This window comes from Berghia stephanieae, chromosome 6 (assembly GCF_034508935.2).
Source record: "Berghia stephanieae isolate SIO BIC M18660-M18661 chromosome 6, UCSD_Bste_1.3, whole genome shotgun sequence".
Classification (NCBI taxonomy): Eukaryota; Metazoa; Mollusca; class Gastropoda; order Nudibranchia; family Aeolidiidae; genus Berghia; species Berghia stephanieae.
In genome coordinates this window covers 57,923,691-57,947,532 of record NC_088365.1, presented here as the reverse complement: position 1 = coordinate 57,947,532, position 23,842 = coordinate 57,923,691, and the positions used below count along the sequence as shown (strand labels likewise).

Sequence of the window (23,842 nt, the reverse complement as noted above, 5' to 3'; positions counted from 1 at the left end):
TTTTGTACTCGTTTTTATTGTTGTTATTGTTTTTGTTTATTTTATTGTTTTGATTTTTGTTTTTAAATCTTGTTGTTGGTATTGTTTTTATGATAATTATCGTTATTTTTGTAAATATCATTGTTATTGTTGATCTTGTAGGGGAAACATGCAAATAGGTAATCGAACAACCTCGGGCAGAAAAAAAATAATGATGATGATGATGATTATCATGATTATGATTGTTATTATTATTATTATCATCATCATCATCACATCATCATCATCATCATCATCATCATCATCATTATTATTATTATTATTATTATCATTATATTATTATTATTATTATTATTATTATTATTATTATTATTATCATCATTATTATTATTATTATTAATATTATTATTATTATTATATTATTATTATTATTATTATTACTGCTCTTCATGCTAGTGTAACGTTTGGCGGCTATTTTCATTTTATTGTTTGTAGACATTGAAACAAAAACTATATAGGCCTGACAATCCTTATTTAAACTCCATTCGTGCTTGTTACGTCTACACCCGAGCAACAATAAACTGCTAATACCACACACCCTAACACTCCTCCTCCCTCTGCCCTCCTCTCCTCCCCCCCCCCCCCCCCCCTCTCTCCTCCCCCCCCCCCCCCCCCCCCCCCACACACACACACACTATCACAGGGTCATACTGCCCCTGTTTTAAAATTGTATCTCCAGCCCTTTGTCCCTCCTCCTCCTCTTCCCCTTTCTCATTTATCACAAGTTTCACGTGTCCTGCATGCAGCACGATGGATGATGTTTCTTGGGTGGAATGTAGTTTAAATTTGCACAAACATCCTGACCAGCTAATGAGGCGCATCAATCAAATAATCCTCTATCTACCTTTGTGGTGAAAATTCGATCCTGTCACGTTTTACCTTTAGAGGAATTTTTTTTTTCATTTTAATTATAAATTCTTATTTTTTAGCCGCTTTATGGTGGTCGAGTCATCTTGATACTCTGCTTATGACATGAAGATTCTGAGTTCGAATCCTGCTATGAGCCTATGAATAAGGTAGCTTTTTACACATTTTCTAACTGAAGTCCTGAGTCAAATTAGTAAGATAAAGATCTGAAAAAGTGAGTAGAAAATGTGTCAGGCAAAGAAGAGAGAAAAAATAGAAGGGAAAAAATGCATCAAAAAAAACCCACAAAAACAACAAACAAACTGCCTTCTTTGACTGAGGTGGTCGGCGGATTAATTTGGTTGTTTTGCTGTTTTAGTTTTTTGTTGTTGTAATTGTTGTTTTGTTTGTTTGTTTGTTGTTTTTTTTTTGTTTGGGGTTTGTTTTTTTTTTTTTTGGTCTTTTTTTTTTTTTTTTGGGTACTTTCTCTCTGCTTTGCCTGGTACTTTTTTTTTTTTTTTACATATCTTTATCTTACACCAGTGCCTGCAAACACTTTACTGTGAGGTCCACACCTTAATCAGATTTGATGTTGGGATTAAAAAGATACCAAAAAAATGTATGTTAAGAATGATAAAAAATACATGTTATTTATTTATTTAAATTTAAAATAATTTTTTTTGCAGTTCATTCATTTCAGTAAAACATCTAAATCTAGCCTGTTTTATTTGAATTTTGAATACGGCTATATGGTCTTGTGGTATGACACTCGCTTTCGGATCGGAAAGTCCTGGGTTCGAGCCTCGCTAGGGGCATAGTTGAGTCCTTGGAAAAGGCTCTTTACTCAAATTCTCTCACATTAACTCATGTGAAAATGAGAACCTGGCCGTTAAGCCGCGTTGTCTCTGTCGGAAAAAAAAAAATTCAATATCGCCTAACAGGCGTCATGTCTCGTTAAGTTACGTGTTGCTGTTCGTCAGGGACCCTTTGTAAAACAATAAAAGCACCCTATACATTCTAAAAGTAAACTATCAATGTGCCCTGTTTGAGATTGCCTAAAAGTTCCATCCAGACACATGATATTCAAAACAAACAAAAATATTACAATACATTATAGATAGAACGAAGATAAGATGATGACACTCATGTCTTTGTTGTTGTTTTTGCCATCCGCGTTTATGAGTAATTCTCACTAAACTGTATTAACCAGACTATAAACGTTCATGGTTACTCATAGTTTTGTGTGTTGGTCCGTTATATACTTGCGGATGGCAATGTTGTGAACTTCTTAGCCAAGGGCATACTATCTTTAGAGAGATAATTCACAAGGGAGAACATATCATCTCCAAAACTAATACTACACAATTGATAGTTTCCCTCTCAGCCAAGGACTCCGGCCAGGACCATGACAAAACCAAGTAATCCCATTCCAAGACATAAAGCAACCTCGGAAAACAGATACGGGGGAATAGAAGACACTGTCATATATGTTTTATAAAATGTTCTTACTTTATCTCATGTTCTTAATAACATTTTATGTGTATTTAATGTATAGTTTGATTCGGCGATAATTAACGCTGTCATATTCATATTCATAAACCGCCAGTATGAGTGATTCCATAATATCTAGTTGCTCTAAAACACTTCTTGTAAAGTAAAAAAAAAAGAGTGCTTCATAGAGCCATTCGGCCCATGGAGCCGGAGTTTATCCTGGTTTCTATAGCGTGAAACGGGCAATAACAATTGCTTGCTATCATTTGGATAGGACACTAGTCTATCTCGAAGTATTTTCCGCCAAATCTAATAGACTCGGCTACCTATTCACTGCTGGGTTGACTCTGACAGGGGGCGGGGTCAGAAAAAAAAATCTCGACAGCACCCGGGATCGACCTCGATCCCTTTACCTGTGAAGCGAGTGCTCTACTAACTGAGCTATCGGGACCCCTGTTTGTTTAAACAGACGCTAAAACTAAAATCTTATGGGGAAATCACGATTAAATGATAGATTAATTGATAAAAATGTGTTGCATGATACATTGCATTATTTTAGATGTTAGAAGTTTGAATTTTACACTGTTAGTGAAGTGTTGCCGTAGTTATGATAATATCTCTACATTAGACCTTTGATATATAAATTTGATATTCACCTGGAAATTAACATAGGCAATTTTATAGGCGAAGTCTTATGGACAAGGCGTAGGGTATGCAAATAACGATAAGGACCTCGCGTCCCAATGCTGAACTTAACACTTTTTAGAGATAAAGCTGTTTAGAAGCTATCCGATAGAATGTAAGGGTCGGTCCCATACCCCGCTGATTTAGTTATTTTTAGATTTCAGAAGTTTGAAGTTGTTTTTCTGGGTCATATACACATCAAAGTACAATGGAGATCGGATATAGAGAACAACCCAGGGTAACATACACTGGCGTGGCTATAATACGGTATTGTGGTATGACACTCGCCTTCTTACCTGAAGGTACAGGGTTCTTTTTTTTTTTTTTTTTTGTTTGTTTGTTGCTTTAGGTCTCTTCCAACACAATTGAGGTTATATGAGAGACCGCTGAAACAAAAAAAAAAAACAAGCAATCTAACAAAAATAGTACAAATGTAAATCAAAATCATAACCTAAAGATATCATAAGCTAAATTATAAATAACCAAGAACAAACAGGCAGAAGATTTACAGAAAAAAAATATCCCTGTCAAAAATACAATCACAAACCAAAGAAGCAGGATAGGCTAGTAAAGAGAAGAAGAAACGACATCACTATCGGATCGTACACCCATGCGAACATCATAGGTATATGATTCAAGGGTGATGCTCCCATCCAACCACCCGCAACCCAGGGTAACATACACTGGCGTGGCTATAATACGGTATTATGGTATGACACTCGCCTTCTTACCTGAAGGTACAGGGTTCGAGTCCCAGAGCAAATCATCAATGTACTAAGTTTGGGATCGCCTGTGTCTCTTTTTAAGCGTTTTACGGTGATTGCATTGTGACACATTAAGGTCATTTCAGCGCCAGTAAAAAGGAAGAAAATTAAGTCCAAATATTACAGATTTACAATTAAAGCAGACAAGAAAAAGTATGACAAAGGAATATTTGTACAAATAGGGAACAGATTGTACATTCCAAGAGCATACCGTCATTGTACTTAGTTTGAGATCACCTATAAGTCTCATCCAGACACAAGCAAAGGATCCCACTAAGAGGAATACACTAACATGCGTACATTATACGTTCAGAACAGCATATAACTATAACAATGCATAAAAGAGAGTTGATTTACAATGAAAAAAAGTATCACATCTCAAAACTCTAATTAGACATTTGACTGTTTTTCTCTCAGTCAAGGACTCCAGTCAGGGCTAGGGCAAAACCAAGTAATCCCATACCAAGACAAAGTTTTACGGCGCTTGCGACACATTTCGGTCATTTCAGCGCCAGGAAAAAGGAAGAAAATGGGCTAGTATCAAAGTTCTAGAATTACAATTAAAAGCACCCTAGAAAATGTATGACAAAGGGGAATGATACAAATGGGGAATAGGTGTAGATTCCAAGAGCATACCATCATCGTCATTATCATTGTGCATAGTTTGAGATCACCTATAAGTCTCATCGAATAACGAGCACAGGATCCCACTAAACTAAAAGGAATACACTCAAATGCTTATATCATAAATTCAAAACAACAAATTTAATAATACATAGCACAGAGATGATTTACAAGGAAAAAAATATCTCCCAAAACAGTAACTCTGCATTTGACTGTTTCCCTCCCAGTCAAGGACTCCGGCCAGGACAAAAACCAAGTAATCTCATTCCAAAACAAAGACAGAAAGCAAATTGGAAAACGGTTATAAGGAGATAGAAGACACAGTAAGTACCTCACTGTCCACTATGGGAAGTCAGGAACCCCATGAGACAAAGATAGAAAGCAACTCAGAAGACATATATAAATATATAAGGGGATAGAAGACACAGCGTGACCTCCTGGGGTCACCTAAAAGTCTCATCCAGACACTTTTAGGTGATCCAAGGACAAAGCAAATCCTTTTTTTAGCTTGGGCAAACGAAGAGTTTCTGGAATGACAGAATTTATGAAGGACAACAGACAAAGCCGAAAGGAAAGAAGCTGATATACAGAGAAGTGATAAGACATGGACTGAGATAAAAAAAAAATAAGTTAGCTCAGGATAGAGAAGCATGGAAACTGTTTGTCTGTGGCCTAAACCCTGACCCAGGGTGAAAAGGGCAATGATGATGAGACACCTGCACAGGATACCAAAAAGAGGAACACACTCAAATATTTATGAAAAAAAAATTATTTAACAATCAGTACATAACAAAACTAACACTATACATTTGACTGTTTCCCTCGCAACGAAGGACTCCGCCAAGAGCCTGGACAAAACCAAGTAATCCCATTCCAATGCAAAGACAGAAATCTGTTGTTTTGTTTGTTTTTAAGGGTTTTACGGCGCTTGCAACACAATTAGGTTATATCAGCGCCAGTAAAAAGGAAGAAAATGGGATAGTCAAAAGTTCTAGAATTACAATTAAAGCACCCAAGAGAGAGTAAGACAAAGGGGAACTAGGAAGAAATAGAGATCAGATGTAGATTCCAAGAGCATACCACCAATGTATTTAGCTTGAGATCACCTATAAGTCTCATCCGGACACAAGCACAAAATCCAACAAAGAGGAATACACTCAAATGCCTACATTATACATTAAAATAACAATAATACATTACAGAGAGATGATTTACAAGCAAAAAAATATCATCTCCCAAAACAATAACTATGCATTTGACTGTTTCCCTCCCATCTAGGACTCCGGCCAGGGCCAGGACAAAATCAAGTAATCTCATGCCAAGACAAAGACAGAAAGCAAGTTGGAAAACAGATATAAGGGGATAGAAGACACAGTATGTACCTCTCTGCCCACTATGGGAGGTCAGGATGTTGTTGTTTTGTTTATTTGTTTTTAAGGGTTTTACGGCGCTTGCTGTTTTTGTTTTTAAGGGTTTTACGGCGCTTGCAACACATTTAGGTTATATCAGCGCCAGTAAAAAGGAAGAAAATGGTATAGTAAAAAGTTCTAGAATTACAATTAAAGCACCCAAGAAAAATTAAGACAAAGGGGAACTGAGAACAAATAGGGATCAGATGTAGATTCCAAGAGCATACCACCAATGTACTTAGTTTGAAATCACCTACAAGTCTCATCCAGACACAAGCACAAAATCCAACAAAGAGGAACACACTCAAATGCTTACATTATACATTCAAAATAAAAATAATAATACATAACAGAGAGATGATTTACAAGGAAAAAAATATCATCTCCCAAACAATAACTATGCATTTGACTGTTTCCCTCCCAGCTAGGATCCCGCCAGTGCCAGGACAAAACCAAGTAATCTCATTCCAAGATAAAGACAGAAAGCATGTTGGAAAACAGATATAACGGGATAGAAGACAGTGTGTACCTCCCTGCCCACTATGGGAGTACGGCGCTTGCAACACATTTAGGTCATATCAGCGCCAGTAAAAAGGGAGAATATGGGATAGTAAAAAGTTCTAGAATTAAAGCACCCAAGAAAAGGTAAGACAAAGGGGAATGGTACAATTATAGGGAATTGGTGTAGATTCCAAGAGCATACCATCAATATACTTAGTTTGAGATCACCTAAAAGTATAATCCAGAAACGAGCACAGGTCCCCACTAAGAGGAATACACTCAAATGCTTACATTATAAATTCAAAACAAATATAACAATAATACACAACAGAGAGATGATTTTACAAGGAAAAAAAGTTCCATCTCCCAAAACAATAACTATACATTTGACTGTTTCCCTCTAAGCCAGGGCCAAGACTAAACCAAGTAATCTCATTCCAAGACAAAAATAGAAAGCAAGTTGGAAAACAGATATAGGGGGATAGAAATAGAAGACACATTAAGTACCTCCCTGCCCACTATGGGAGAAAGACAGAAATCAACTCGGAAAACAAATTATGTAGGGGGATAGGAGACACAGCAAGTCAACTCCTGCCCATCATGGGCGACCAAAATACATACCTGCCAACCCATAGTGAAAAAAATAGGATGCTTCTTCAAAAAAAAAATAAGAGTCAAGGGAAAAAAATAGGGGTAAGCAATGTTTTCCTTTTTTTAGGTCGCCAATCTGCAATATGATTACTACCTCCCCGCATAGAAAAGTAACGCTTATCGTAAAAATTCATTTTCGCCATTTTATTTATTTTTTTAAAATAAAAATTTTGAAAAAAAAATAAATAAAATAATTAATTAAAAAAAAAAAGTTTCCCAAAATCCGGCGGGGTGAGGTAAAATCAAGAAAAAATCGTGGTAAATCCGATTTTACCGGTTGTACTTGGCAGGTATGAAAATACCCCATCCAGGAAAAAATGGAGAAAAAATAAATGACTAACTCTTCATAAGATAATAATATGCTTTTAATTTTTGGACATCGATTGATGATGTATGCAGACTCTGCAATTAAATATAATGAAGTTACATGCGCCCTCATGTGTCATTTTTGAAGAAAAAAAAATATACTTTAAAAATTACAATATGTAATAATAATAAAATGATTCATTTACATGCCCTCATATTCGCCATTTTAAGATATTCACCCATTTTCACAACAATACAACAAAGCTTTAACATTCTAGTATAAAATATATAACAATGTCTTATCAAATATAATCCCCAATTTTCTTTGCCGAGGTGTAAAAAACATGACACAACAGAAAAATGAGGATCTTTTTTTTTTTTATCTGTAATATTTACAACACATACCTGGACCAACACAAAACACCTCGCTCGATGAGATAACTATAATAATACAAAAATAATAATAATAATAATAATAATAATAATAATAATAATTATAAAAATAATAATAATAATAATAATAATAATAATAATAATAATAATAATAATAACAACAACAGCACAAAAAAGTTTCAACAAAAAATGTAAAAATAAGTTCTAAAGAATTAGAGATATTTCTTAAATTTCTTTGGAAGCGAGTTACTTTGGACTAAAATCAATTTGCTTATTATTTTTTTCTTTTATATATATATATATATATATATATATATATATATATATATATATATATATATATATATATATATATATATATATATATATATATATATATATATATATATATATATATATATATATATATATATAGAGAGTAGAGAGAGAGAGAGAGAGAGAGAGGAGAGAGAGAAGAGAGAGAGAGAGAGAGAGAGAGAGAGAGAGAGAGAGAGAAGAGAGAGAGAGAGAGGAGAGGGAGAGAGAGAGGGGAGGGGGAGGGGGGGGGGGGGGGGGGTTGTTGAAATAAATGTAGATTCCAAAATTATTAAAGAACTAAACAGCATCTCCCTACCTGTTTTTTCTTTTTTTTTTTTACCGTCGTCTAATCATTGCTTTCAAAATGATATAAATCAAATTCCTCAGGAGGACAAACTGGCATTGCCTTTCTCCCACTCCCTTCTTAAAATCAAATGTTGACACTTTGTAAGTCAATGGGATTCTGAATTTGTATAAAATATTTTTTTAAAAAAAGGGAATATACCTGATTTGCAACCATCTATTGCGCTTGTTTTTATCTTATAGGTTCTGCAATGCTCAGAATAATCTTAGATCATTACAACTCCATCAAAGACTTGAGGACAAGCAATCAGGTACTCAGAAAAAGGTAAGTGAAAGGGGATGTTGTTTTGTTTTTAAGGGTTTTACGGCGCTTGCAACACATTTAGGTTATATCAGCGCCAGTAAAAAGGAAGAAAATGGGATAGTAAAAAGTTCTAGAATTACAATTAAAGCACCCAAGAAAAAGTAAGACAAAGGGGAACTGAGAACAAATAAGGATCAGATGTAGATTCCAAGAGCATACCACCAATGTACTTAGTTTGAAATCACCTACAAGTCTCATCCAGACACAAGCACAAAATCCCACAAAGAGGAACACACTCAAATGCTTACATTATACATTCAAAATAAAAACAATAATACATAACAGAGAGATGATTTACAAGGAAAAAAATATCATCTCCCAAGACAATAACTATGCATTTGACTGTTTCCCTCCCAGCTAGGACTCCGGCCAAGGCCAGGACAAAACCAAGTAATCTCATTCCAAGACAAAGACAGAATGCAAGTTGGAAAACAGATATAGGGGGATAGAAGACACAGTGTGTACCTCCCTGCCCACTATGGGAGGTAGGAACCCCACCCAGTGAAAGGGGATGAGTTAACAAAGATCAAATGTAGATTCGATAGCAATATGTGTCAGTGCATGACATAGTCGGGAAGGTGAAAATTTGGATTTGCATTTAAAATTATTATTATTTTTAAATTTTTTTTGCATATTCTGAAAGAATACGCTCACCAGAGCATTTTAATCATCATTTGAAGTAAAACAGGTGATTTTTCGTGAAGTTATGGTCATATGTATGGGAAAGTTATCCAGCAACTTTTCTCAAATTTCATACTTTTTCAACTTGACTAGCTGTAAAAAATATTTAGAAGTGAAATTAAGCTTTGATATTTCCCGAAGATGTACAAAAAGGGTTGATTTAATCATTTATGACAAGAACTCCTTTTTGATCAAAAAATTGACCTAACTAAACTTGGCAATATCTCAGTTCAAACCTATTCACCATCCGACTGATTATGTCATTCAATGTAACATATATAAATGGCTTTGGTCACAAACTGTTCAACTCTGGAAAACTAAACAACCCAGGAGATTTTAAAAAAAAAACTACAAGTGATGTTTTTGTTTTTGTTTTTGTTTTTAAGGGTTTTACGGCGCTTGCAACACATTTAGGTTATATCAGCGCCAGTAAAAAGGAAGAAAATGGAATAGTAAAAAGTTCTAGAATTACAATTAAAGCACCCAAGAGAAAGGAAGACAAAGGGGAACTGGGAACAAATAGGGATCAGATGCAGATTCCAAGAGCAAACCATCAATGTACTTAGTTTGAGATCACCTATAAGTCTCATCCGGACACAAGCACAAAATCCAACAAAGAGGAGTACACTCAAATGCTTACAGTATACATTTAAAATAACAAACATAATAATACATAACAGAGAGATGATTTACAAGGAAAAAAATATCATCTCCCAAAACAATAACTATGCATTTGACTGTTTCCCTCCCAGCTAGGACTCAGGCCAGGGCTAGGAGAAAACCAAGTAATCTCATTCCGAGACAAAGACAGAAAGCAAATTGGAAAACAGATAAAGGGGGATAGAAGACACAGTAAGTGCCTCCCTGCCCACTATGGGAGAAACTACAAGTGATGTAAAGGTGAAATGAACTGTTTAGTCACAGGGTAAAACAAAGCATGTTCATTGGACAGTTTTACCTAATATTTATAGATATGATGTGTCACTGGTTGAAGGGTAATCTTGGCTTCAAATTAGAAAACTGCACATTCCTGGGAGTTGAAATGTTTGCATCCGAGGCCATCGATATCCTTCAGGGGAATTCCATCATAGCCTTCATCAACTTATAGCCTTGCACTTCCATAAAAATGAGATCACAAAATGATCACCAAAACAATTAAAAAGTGAGTTGTTTATAGTGGTGCTCAAGAAAATAGATGATTCCATCGGTCGACCTGATAAATACAACTCACCGTTCAATCAATTTCGTGTGATATTCTTCTCCTTGAATTGTAACGTAATACCGTAATATAATAGCCAGTGCCAGGCTATGAGTTTATGAAGGCTACAATCCCACTCACTATATATCATGATTGAATTCAAGAATTCAGCCTGTTAATTTTATTTGCCATTTTTGGGTTTCGGATATCCATCTCTAAGAAGACACATTCAAGAGTGTCAGAAAACAAAAAAAAACGTTTTACATCTATTTTTAGCACCTCAAACAGCACCTGATTCAATTCACCATTAACATTCCATTTCCTTCAATCTTTGACAACAAGAACAATTTATTAATAATAATTTTATATTACAAAACTCCATCACTGCATGAATGAACACTTGACAATTGACCATTCATTCTAATTGTTACAAATTGAATTTTCAACTAGTCGTGAAAATAATCACCAACAAAATAAATCTTTCAACCAGTCCAAACGGTGTAAGCTGAACACAGACTGACCAACCTAAAACCGTCACATAACCAATTTGTTTTTCCATATTTTGTCTAAAAAAGGACTCCAGCGAGGGCCCGGACAAAACCAAGTAATCCCATTCAAGACAAAGACAGAAAGCTATTCAGAAAATCTATATTAGGGGAAAGAAGATAAAGCAAGTGACCTCCTGCCCTCCTATAGCTTCATCCTAAAAATAGTCAAAAGATATTGTCATGGTCCTCTTGTTTCAATTTCGGTGAAGAAGAAACAAAAATCATATCAAAACAAAACAAAAGGGCAAAACTATTTTATCTCAACGGAGCAACCAGAAACTGTGTAAGTTGCTTTACATATGAGATTGTCATTTTCGTAACATTCACCACAAAAAGTGATATATTTTGAAAAACTAAGGAAATATTCATTTTCATCAGTTACTCAGGGTTAAATAATAATTTATTTTTTTTAAATGACGATCTGGCATCAAACATTAAAGTACTTATGGCTTTTTAAAGAGTCAAAAAAGTGTGGATATAGTATCCAATGCATACATTCATATGCTATTAGTATCAATACAGAAAAAAAAAATTCCCCTACACTAACACGTTGTACTGCCTGTCTCGCTTCCTGCCAACCCAATAAACAGCACAACATCTATCAAATTAAAAATGAAAATAGTCGTTATGCTGCTGTTTCAATTCCCCCCTGTTGGATAAACATTCCTGGTTTTAATGACTGACTCTTGTCATAAAAATTTAAAAAAACAAAAAACAATCAATTTCTGTAAAAGAAATGGGCAACAGTACACTTCAGAATTGGCAACTTTTCAGAGACAAAACTTTGGGAAAATATTTTGGCAAGTCTGGGATTTAAATGAAGACGTGGTGATAATGGTGGTGGCGATGGAGGCGGTTGTAATGAAGATGATAATGATGAGGATCATTATTATTTTTCTGGAATAATTAAATATAATCAAATTAGGGGAAAAGAGATATTAAGGAAAACAGGAATGAGAACAAATATCAGGAATTTCCAGACAGTAGGCAGATCTGTATTTTTAACAGCCATGAAAGCAACATAGATCCATCTTGGTAACATCCCCGTGTCTAAATCAGCAGTCCACATAAAGCTTACCAGTTATCATGATACTGGCCATTGTTACCTCGGCAAACATCAAGCAAAAAGTTGATCCTACTCTATCATTTCATACCCAAAAATGGCAGTATAACGGGATTGTTTGTTTTTGTTTTTTAAGGGTTTTACGACACTTGCAACACATTAAGGTTAAATCAGCGCCAGTAAAAAGGAAGAAAATGGGATAGTAAAAAGTTCTAGAATTACAATAAAGCATCCAAGAAAAGGGAAGACAAAGGGGAATTGGTTCAAATAAGAAACAGGTGTAGATTCCAAAAGCACTCTATCAAAGTACTTAGTCCCGTTCTAATGTTTACTTATTAATTACAAAAACTCACGGTAGAAGTAGAAAGATAATTAACACTAATGAAAAAAAATATGTAAAAAAAATAAATCTCCAGTTAAATAAAAAAAAAGGAACATCCTATAACTGTCTAACCAAATGGTCTCCTTCCAGTACGCAAGGACACAAAGCAACATGGTGAAACAAAAATTATATATCGTGAAGATAGGACAGACAGCAATAGCGGACCAAAAGAAAATTCTGCACCCCATTAAGCTGACAATGCACTGCCCTAAGGGGATATCTATCCACTGCCCTTAAAACAAATTCCATATCTACTGCCCTTAAGACAAATTCCATATCTCCTGCTTTTAGAATTCAATCCAGTGCCCTTAGGAGAAATTCCATCCGCTGCTCTAAGGGGCTAATTCCATCTACTGCCCTCAGAAGAATTTCATCCAATACCCTATGAGGAATACCATCCACTTCCCTATCATGAGGGGATCTCCAACCCATCAAACACCCGGACTCATTTAGACTGGTTGTAGGACACAAATGACAATATTGATTTCACAAATATTAATCAAATGACTACAGTTAAAATAACAAATGTAACACGGGACCCAATCACGTCATCTCCAGGGAAGATCGATACATGTGCTGGGACATGGAGCGCATCAGATTCGTGGAAGGCTTCATGGGACGGGTGGCATTTTTGGACTCTGGCCATCGCTTGTGGTAGTAATCGGCTTTAAGAAATTTTACTGTCACTAGTCGACCTGAAGATATAAAAAAAAAGATGACAAAAATTTTACACTCTTTTCATAATTTATCATTTGTTACGATCAATTAATTAGATTTCTTAAAATGGGTGAAAATGTTATAAGTATAATAAGATTAATCTTTGGATCGATGACTTGTTTGTTTATTTTTAGGGGTGTTACTGCGCTTGCACTTGCAATATTATTTTAAGTCATTTCAACGCATTTAAAAAGGAAGATGATATAACGAAAAAGTTGTAGATCTGAAAGTAAAAGCACCAAAGAAAATCCGAGACAAATAGACTACTCTAAATATGTTTCAACTCCCTTGAGTTCACCCTCATGGAAAATTGAGCCGAGTTCACCCTAATTGAAAATCGGAACAAATTTGTTCAATTTTCCATGCATATGAACTCGAGAGAGTTCATGCTTTTAGGGGTTTAACTGCACTTTAGACACAATTAGGTCATTACAGCACCAGTAAAAAGGGAGATGATAGAGGAAAAGTTGAGAGATCTGAGGTTAAAAGCATTAATGAAAAATCAAGACAAAAGGGGACTAGACCAAATTAGGAATAGGAATATAAAACTTTAATTTTTAGTTTGTTTTGTTTTTAAGGGTTTTACGGTGCTTGCAACACATTAAGGTCATATCAGCGCCAGTAAAAAGGAAGAAAATGGGATAGTGAAAAGTTCCAGATTACAATTAAAGCAGCTAAGAAAAGGTAAGACAAAGGGGAATTGGTTCAAATAGGAAATAGATATAGATTCCAAGAGCACACTATCAAAGTACTTAGAGATCACCTAAAAGTCTCACCCAGACACAAGCACAGGCCCCCACTAAAAGGAATACTCTCAAATGTTTTACAAATCATATATAATATAAAGAAAACATAATACAGAGAGATGATTTACAAGGAAAAAATTATCCGGTCAGGACCAGGACAACACCAAGTAATCTCATTCCAAGACAAAGACAGAAAGCATGCTGGAAAAAAGATAAAAGGGGATAGAAGACACAGTAAGTGCCCCCCTGCCCACTATGGCTTTTAGGGGTTTAACTGCACTTTAGATACTATTAGGTCATTACAGCACCAGTAAAAAAGAAGATGATAGAGGAAAAGTTGAGAACTTGAGGTTAAAGAACCAAAGAAAAAGCATGACAAAGGGGACAGGAATAGAAAACTTTTAGTTTCCTCACCATCAAACCACCACGAGTTAAGCGCCTTTCTGACTTTTCCAGCAGCCTCACAACTGGAGCATTTTAAATAAACACATCCTTCTGCAGAGTTGATGTCCACATAGACATGCAAAATACTAGGGATGTTGCTACACTTCTCTAAGATGGCATCGACAACTCCATCCTCCCAGTCTTCCTCAGATTCCCTGTAAAATCAAACCAAATTGGGTTAAATGTATTTTAGAAGCTTACTTTGGGCTTTTTATATGTTAACGATCACAATAATGTGCTCAAAATGCTTTAAAAGGCCTCCAGGCCAACAGCAACAATTACCATTCATAATCAACAAGATATAATGCAAGTAATATAAAGGGAGTAAATCTGACTATTATGATGACAATCTTATATAAATATATATGAAGAGCCAAATGGAAAAACGACCACCACGTTTTACAAGAAACTCAGAAATCCAATTTTAATCTTTGAAAGTCCCAAAGTCATCTGTAAATAATTTGAAATGATCCCAATTTTTGTTGTGTGAAAGAAGGGCCATTTTACTTTTAATATTAAAAAAAATGGGCAAGGTTGGTGTATTAATGATTTGTTAAAGCACTTTTTTCACCCCCACCCCCCATCATGGACATTGGTCATTTTTCCATCTGAACGAACACAAATCTATCATTGATACTCTAGCTAACTTCTGGAGAGTGGGAAACTGCACCTGTGTGTTCCACCAAACATCCACTCTCTCATTTCTAGCACACTGTTTCGAGAAAATGTAATTTTTAAAAGGAGGAAATTCCTCCTCTGGACTCCAAAATCGCGGATTTCCATGGATCCGAGGAACACCATCAGCACTGGTAAATTTAAAAAGTTGTCTAAGCCCAGGATCCATAATACACTGATAAATGATATTTTAGATGAGCTTACGAGATATTATTCATTGGAAATGTACAACAAACACATGAAAAATTTAAACTCAGGCAAAAGTCTGCTTTTTAAAAAAAATGAGTGGGAGGTGGAAAACAGAATAACATTGTCATACATGAAAACACTGTAACATGAATTGTAGTTATTTGGCTGTGTGTGAATTTGATGGTGTTCTTTGAATGTAAAGTTGCACACGACGTGTTGTGCATATGTTGATTGTGAGTATGAATGCTGGATGTGCGAACTTTTAGGCACTATTTGTCTCTTAGGAGGAACACCATGAGAAAATTATGTTAAATACAGAAAATCTCCGTATGAACTTAGTCACTTCTAGACTAACAATAATATTATTGGTAATACAACACATTTAAAAACTATGTCTGAGCTGAGTCGTTACAAAAACATTCTTAAAAAACGCCTAGTGAGATGACATGACTAAGTGGATAAATATAAATCAGACCTACCAACTCTATACATACCAAAAGTGGAATCAGAACGTCAGAAAATAGGAATTTGAGATCTAAAAAATAGGAATTTGTCACCGATGGATAATAATTCCCTATCAAAATGACCACCAGCTTTGCCACCAAACACACAAAGACAGTGGTGTTCTGGCACAGCTGGCAAATTGCATATCAATTATTGTGTTAGGTAATGGAATGGTGAAGGGGAGGAGTGCTATTCATTTTCCTATATAGCTCCCCGTCGATAATCGTTAAAAAAAAAAACAATCACCTTTTTGAACCTCCATCATTTTTTAAAATCGGAATTTTAGAGACAATGGCGGAATAAAAATAGGAATGATTCCACCAAAAGCAGAAGGGTTGGCAGGTATGTATAAATCATATAAAAAATAGACAAATAAATTCTTACACTGCACTATCGAACATATTTCTGATCTTCAAACAGGGAGATGGGCTGTACATCACTTCATTAGCTGAGCTGTTCTCCCCAAAGGCTACAATGAAAAAAAAAAAAAAAGAGGAACTATTGAATAAGGGAATATAAGCCTGATATCACACTCATTAATATTTCAACCAATCGAAATAAGAAAAGTTGTGCATTGTGCAGATAGAAAGTACAAGAAAAAACAAACCCCTGCCTTTCTCCCCTTGAGATAAAAATTCCCCTCACCTGTTTTTTTTTTTTAATGTATAAAATAACTTAAACATAAAGTTGTTTTAATTTTGGGCAACCTCTGTGATAGTAACTTAACATTCTGGACCAGCGAACAAATGAGCTCAAGCCCTTCAGTCTAAACAAATTTTCTTAGGTATCAATTTACAAATCAAAATTACAAACTGACAGGGCAATTTTGAAGTTTAAATACAGAGAAACCCTTTCCGTTTATATAACCAATCTCTTGTATTGCAAACTTAGTGAAAAGAAATGCCACAGACAATAAACATAAAAAACTAAATGCCAGTATATTCTCAAAAAATATATAACATCCGAAAATAAAGGGGAAAAACTGGTGTCTAATCAAAATGCAAGATTTTCACCACTATTTTCTTTCATTTCACTCTAAAAAGCTAAAAAATAGATGGCAATAAATTAAATTTTCTCACTTATCCATTTCAGACCAAAAAAATATCTCAAAATTTCCCGAACCCAATTTTAGTTTTAAAATATGAATCTAAAATCTGAATTTGGCCAAATTTGGCAGAGAAAAAAAAAAAAAAAATCTCCAAATTCAGTCCCCTGATTGGGGAACAAAGAATAATTTCTAGGATATCCACTTGGGACTGGTATCTCAGAGTTGTGGTTTGTAGTTTAAATGAATTTTGTGATTTTTGATTTTGCGAGTTTTGTTCACTCGTAGAAAAACTTTTAAAAATAGAGTTTAGATGTGTGCTTAATAGTGTTCAATATGTTGAACACAACCAAAGGGACAGATCTGTGATAAACGCATTCACTCAATATTGATTGATAAAATCTGTACCAGTGGAAGATTTCCTTATACTGCACGTTTACCACATCAAGGTAGTCCTTCAGAAACCAAAAGCCTCACGGAGCCCAATTTTATCAGAGTATCTAAAGTGTGAAACTAAAAATAGCAATATTCTTCAACAGTCGTAACGTCACTTCCTTCCTTATGATGCACGGTAACTTAGTAACACTGGCTCTAAACTATCGGAACAATGGCGGATGCCCGTATGAAATATTTCCCCGGTGAGCATAAAAGCATATCCAGAGGGAAAAAAAAACATAAATTGATTATGTTTTGACTTTTACACATTCTGGTCACAAGGCACATGAAAAGTTCTAGCCAATATGAAGAATAAAAAGTAATGATTTTCTTTGTTTAGAATGAAGACGGCCGTTGCCAGGCGGCGTGACATCAGACTACTGAATCCAATTGCTTGCTAGTCTATCGTAAATCACAATGTACATTTCACTATGATCTAACAGAACTGCTGGGTGGACATGGGGTCAGAAAAAAATAAATCTTTTCTTTATCCTGGCGCGATCTCGGTACCGTTGCTATCAGTCAAGAACCCCCCCCCCATCACGTCACAATTCTTGCATTACAGACTTGCCAAATTGAAAACTTCAAATTTAGTAATTTTAATGTCAATTTTTAGTAATTTGACAAGGAAATTCATAATTTCTGAAATTGTGTATCAACGAACAACCACAATATTATTATTATCATCATCATCATCATCATCATTATTATAGCAGTAGTAGTAGTAGTAGTAGTAGTAGTAGTAGTAGTAGTAGTAGTAGTAGTAGTAATAGTAGTAGTAAACTTACGAAAATTCGTAAGATTCGGCATGTATGTCATTATATTGTAGTTATAATGTTACAGGCAATACAAAATTAAAATTATTGATAAAAAGACATTAAAATATAAATAAAGACTTACCCAGTCCTTGCCAAATTTTACCATTGTTGTGAGAAGGCTGGAAGCAAACAAGAAAAGTTTGTAATTATTATAATATCAGTGGTATAATGAAAAAAATGGAAGATGAAAAACAGCAATGACAGTGAAGGTAGCTTACATAATAAATAACGGATTTCGCCCTCTTTTCCCCTCTCTACTTTTTTCCCAGTGCCATGTTTAAAAATAAAAAAGAATAATAAAAATAAATTTGAACTTACATTTCTCATACTACCATGCCTATTCCTAAATTCTTATTTTCCATTTCACTCATGACATACTTGGGATCAAAAAGAGCAATGTTTCATTCAAGAACATTTAAAAGACATAATCAAATAAATATTAATAAATTCACATTATATGAGATGTTCTGATCCCATTATCAATAGATTGACTGCATGATGATAAAATAAACCTAAAAACCAAACAATGAGGAAGGGGGTAGGGGGGGGGGGGGGGGGGGAGAATGAGGGTCTTTACTTTTATAGCACTTAAATCACTAACAAAGAGACTGACATTGATCCAAGATTACGCCAAAGTGTTAACGGAGCAACGAATGAGTATCTATGTCTATTTGATCTAGTAGAAAAAAAACAGGTAGACTAACTACCTATCTAAAAGGTAGCAAGCAATTGTTAACGTCTGTTTAATGCAATAGAAATAAGTCAGAATAAACTTTGGCTGCATGGGCTTTACTTATCTAGAGTACTAATCATCCTAAAATAATAATTGAGGATCTACATCACTAAACACTTTATTGCCTTTCATTGTTAACATCAGAGAGAAAAAACAAAACAAAAAAAAAACACCTCAACATTTACCTGAAGCCAGTGCCAGACATCAAATTCCTCTCCTCTGATTGTCCTCGTCTCCTGGCGTATACGAGACTCATTGGCAGCAATAAAGGACACTGCTTTGTCCCAGATTCTCTGCAATTGACGCCTACACGAGTTTGAAAAGATTGGTTAAGTAATAACTGTGATAAAGAATGATGATAATTCTATTTCGGCTGAAAACATAATTTCTGTGTAGAAACTTCATTTGATATTGATAACATGCTAAATATTCGTATTGTAATCAAATTTTACAGGACTATATCATCATGAAAGAATGTCCAAATTGTACAACAAAGCATACTTTTAACTCACTCAACCCCAACACGGACTATATCCGTAGTTTACTCGGGTTACTTTTACCCCATGCCTATCTATTACATATTTTATGAGACAATTTATTGCCGTACTATCAAAGTTAATGTTTTTAGTTTTTGCACGTTAATGATAGTTCAATAAAACTTGTCTATGTACACACTCATTTTAATACATTTTTTTCCAATTATGAAAAGTACCAAAAGTCTCTTGGGCTGAGTGAGTTAACCAATAGTATTTGGTCCAATAACCTTGCTCCCAATCCCCCCACCCATCCTGTCCCGAAATAAAGTATAATTTTATCTATCTAGAGTTGTTCTTTATATCAGTGTTTTATTATGTAACCCACCTTCACCACTCAATGGATGAATATCCCTAACTCGCCCTGCTTGTGGACAATCAATATCCGAGTTTGAACCAAACGCTTTGAATTAAAATATCATAGTTTCAGAACTAAAATACACATAATTTGCCTCAGTTGAAACAATTTCAAAAAAGGCAATACAAAAAAAAAAATAAAAAAAAAAATAACAATAAATCTTTGAATGTGGATCTAGTCACACACACATATACATTGATATAGTACAATTACCTCTTGGAAGGTGCTAGTAATTGATCACGCACATGCTGAACAGCTACATATGGAGCTTCATCTGCATCCTCTCCTTTAGTCTGCTCATGATGATCTTGCAAAAACTCTTGACATTTAAAAAAACAACAACAAAAAAGAATGTATATACGATGTAACAAACATTTAAGAAACACAAAAACATAAAAACATCTATTTTTTTAAAAGTTGAAATTTTAAATGGCGCAATATCCACTAAACGTGCTCAAAGCGCATTACAAGGGGTCCCTGACCAACAGCAACACTTAACATGTAGGATGAGACATGACGCCTGTTAGGCGATATTACAATATTTTTCTTTGACAGAGACAACCCTGCTATCAGCCATGTACTCATCTTACACCCGGGTACGGTGAAAGAATATGAGTAAAGAGCCCTTTCCAAGGGCTCAACTATGCGCTGAGCAAAGCTCGAATCCAGGACCTTCCGATCCGAAAGCGAGTGTTGGAACAATTTTGATCTTTGGTGCCAGATAACCAATTTTCAAATATATTTTTCATTATTTAACCAATAAAAACTTATGACAATGAATACTTTTCTTATTTTTTCCCAAAAACTTAATAGTGGGACATTTTTTGCCACAAATCGCACAGCCTCATGTAAACAGCAATAATCACATTTATAGTGATAACATGCCAGTGTATGAGAAGAAATCAAATGTTTAAAATGTATTTTAGGATCTTTTGAGTTGGAGGTGAGTCATAAAAACAATGTTCTTGATCCAATACTAATTAACATTTCCCAAACCTTATAAACAGATCAGTGCGGTTATGTGGTCTAGTGGTATGACACTTCACTTTCGGATCAAAATTCCTGGTTTTGAGCCTTACTCGGCGCATAGTTGAGTCCTTGGAAAAGGCTCTTTACTCACATTCTCTCACCGTACTCGGATGTAAAATGAGTACCTGGCCGTTAAAAGCGTTGTCTCTGTCTGGAAAAAAAAAAGGAATATCGCCTAACATGTTATGCGTTGCTGTGGTCAGGGACCCTTAGTAACGCGCTTTGAGCAAATTTAATGGATATTGCGCTGTATAAAAGCTCATTTTTTTTTTTTTCAGCAATGCACAATAGGTAATTTGGAATAGCCGAGTCTTAAACTGTAAGTTTTAGGAAAGTGCAATGAAATAAAAGTTTTGATATTTACCACAGACGAACAAACAAAACTTTGTGTTGAAGTCTTAAAGATTGCTGAGGATGTTCTGGATTTTTCTAAAAAGTATAATATTATTACAAAAGACCCTATCTAATTACAATATCAGTCTATAGAAACTGAAGACACCTACCAATAATTTTCTCCACCATCAGATATACGTCAGCTTGCTCTTTTTCATTTGCTTTGATTTGATACTTTACATAAAATGACAACAGGACAGCCAAAGCAATTACTGGAAAGAAAAAAATATATAAATATAAACAAAGAATAAAGTTGAAAAAAAAACAAACAACATTCTATTGATTATAAAAAAATATATGAAGTGCAAAAAATACCAATTGTTTGTTTTTGTTTTAATGTGTTTGACAGTGCTTATGATATGTCTGGGTCACTTCAGTGCCAGTAAAAGGAAAGATGGAAGCAAAGTGGCCGGGTGCTTAAGGCGTTGCACAGTGACCCAGGTTCCAGTCCCTCTTCCGGGACTTTTATTTTTTTTCCATTGAGCAAGACGATTAACCCAAATTTGCTTACTTTGGACAACATGAGTGATTCCTGTTGACATCAGACATTTGTCTGACAGATTATCTACATTCCTTAATGGAATGCCTTGACGACAGCTGCCCAAAACGGTGTTTTTTGGGGGTTTTTTAAAAAAAAAAAAAAAAAAAAAATATATATATATATATATATATATATAAGGAAAGATCGTGAAAAATCAAATTCCAGAATAACCAAAGCTAATTTGCACTTACCAATCCCAACAGAAAAGGTAATGTAAAGAGGATTATCTAAAACAGGAACCAGAGGTATATCACAAGAGCAGTCTAATCACTCGAAAAAAAAAAAAAGAACGACAACAACAAAAATTCCCAAAAAACACACACACTCATAAAATGAGAAAAAGTAAGATGGTTGGAAATAATTAAGTAATAATGACAGTAACAAACTACAGAGAAAATTTACAGAAAATAAATAAAAATTAAAAAAGAGGGGGAAAAAATATATATATTTCTCATGAAAAAAAAGGTATCCACCTGACAGTCATAGCAAAAAAGTAAAAAGACAGGTCCTTGGCCAAAAGCAATGGGCCTCAAGATTCAAAACTACACGGATGAAGGGGAAAGGGTCAGATTGAACATTAGGAAGTCTAGGACCTTTGTCCAAAAGAATATACAATGGAATGAAAAGAACCTAAAGAAAGAATACAATGGAAGGAACACTCCCATCCCCCCCCCCCCCAAAAAAAAAAAAACCAAAAAAAACAAAGGACAACTAATATTGCATCTACTTTAACAATATTTGGGAAAACGTATGATTGATATGTGTGTTTTGTAAAACTTGATAAAGAGAAGTGAAAAAACATGGAACGAGATTAAAAAAGTTAGCTCGGGATAGAGAAGGATGGAAACTGTTTTGTCTGTGGCCTATACCCTGACCCAGGGTGAAAAAGGCAATGATGATGATGATGAAAATATTTAAAATCAGAACATGTATCTATAATATAATAACTGAAAATAAAAAAAAAAGAGTGTTAATAAGCACTCACCAAATCCAATGAGGAAAAGTCCATAAATCACAGTTTCAAAAGATCTTCTTAGGCGGCACCAAAAACTCATATTCGCAACAGATGACTCAAAATAAGACACTTCTCCAACAGCCTGTGCTATGGTACCGTCTTGTCTGAAAACTCTGGGGACAATTTTTTTAAAGAAAGTTTGGGACTGTAATATCTAAAAATGTTTCGATTTTTCTTTTTACTAACCCTAAGGCAAATGTGAAAAAAAAGGGGGAAAAAAGGGAAATTCTCCATCAATTTAACAACAGCGTTTACCATAATAAGTCAATTACAGCATCCCTGACATACATCCTAAAAATAGAAAATTCATGAAACCATTGAGGTATATAAATTTTGGGTGAAAAAATCTGAATTTTAAGAAGAAAAAAAAATATTTTTAACTTCATTTATATGAAAGGTCACTTTAAAATGCTTTCAAATTAGTTCTGTTTAGTACTATTTTCAAACTTTCCAACATTTCAAAAACGAAATTCGAGAGAACTCTGGAAAATTTGAATTACATGATGATTATTGTGTGAATTTCCAACCAAAATGGGGAGTAGCAGGCCTATATTTGGACATATATTCATCAATCTATGAGTAAAATAACTTTTCCTCGAATTTTAATCTGAAATCTAGTTTAAAGAAATCCAAATATGACACCCAAAAGAAATGTTTATGTGAAAGTGCATCAAGTCACACAGTTCGTGAGGATCCATGAAAATATTATATCATGTATACAAATAAAAATATATAATAATACAACTCACTTGATATTCCAATGCGGGTTGACTAAAATATGCTGAACACAGCAATCAAAAAGCCTGGAAGATTGCTGTAGAAAAGGGAAAACAAACCAAAAAACAAAGTGAATATCCAAATATAAATCTAGAAGATGATGTCAGTGGGCAGGACATAATTCCAGCAGACTATCCAGGGGCAACTATAAATCTGCATCAGCTGATAATTTATGATTTCTGTCATTACTTACATTTAGATCAAATATCGCTTCAAAATTTATAATTTTATGAGATGTTGCAAAAACATTGTTTCATGATGTCTTTAAAAATAAAAAAGTAATATTTTATCCTCTTTTCTCAAAAATGTCGGTTAAAAAATCTGAATTTTAGAGGGAAAATCAAAA

The 23,842-nt window shown here is 34.5% G+C and overlaps 1 protein-coding gene across 1 annotated transcript in view; it reads right to left on the bottom strand.

The window, feature by feature from the left end:
- Positions 1-9,364: 9,364 nt before the first annotated feature.
- Positions 9,365-23,842, bottom strand: part of LOC144975327 (inner nuclear membrane protein Man1-like) — a 30,538-nt gene continuing 16,060 nt past the window's right edge. Inside the window, exons 6-14 of the mRNA XM_078919300.1 lie at positions 23,469-23,533; positions 22,690-22,832; positions 21,274-21,375; positions 19,955-20,060; positions 19,036-19,156; positions 18,200-18,236; positions 16,204-16,288; positions 14,422-14,606; positions 9,365-13,239 (exon numbers count right to left, since the gene is read on the bottom strand). Of these exons, the coding sequence (XP_078775426.1) occupies positions 13,088-13,239; positions 14,422-14,606; positions 16,204-16,288; positions 18,200-18,236; positions 19,036-19,156; positions 19,955-20,060; positions 21,274-21,375; positions 22,690-22,832; positions 23,469-23,533 (996 nt within the window). The 3' untranslated portion in view covers positions 9,365-13,087. The remainder of the gene's footprint in view (positions 13,240-14,421; positions 14,607-16,203; positions 16,289-18,199; positions 18,237-19,035; positions 19,157-19,954; positions 20,061-21,273; positions 21,376-22,689; positions 22,833-23,468; positions 23,534-23,842) is intronic.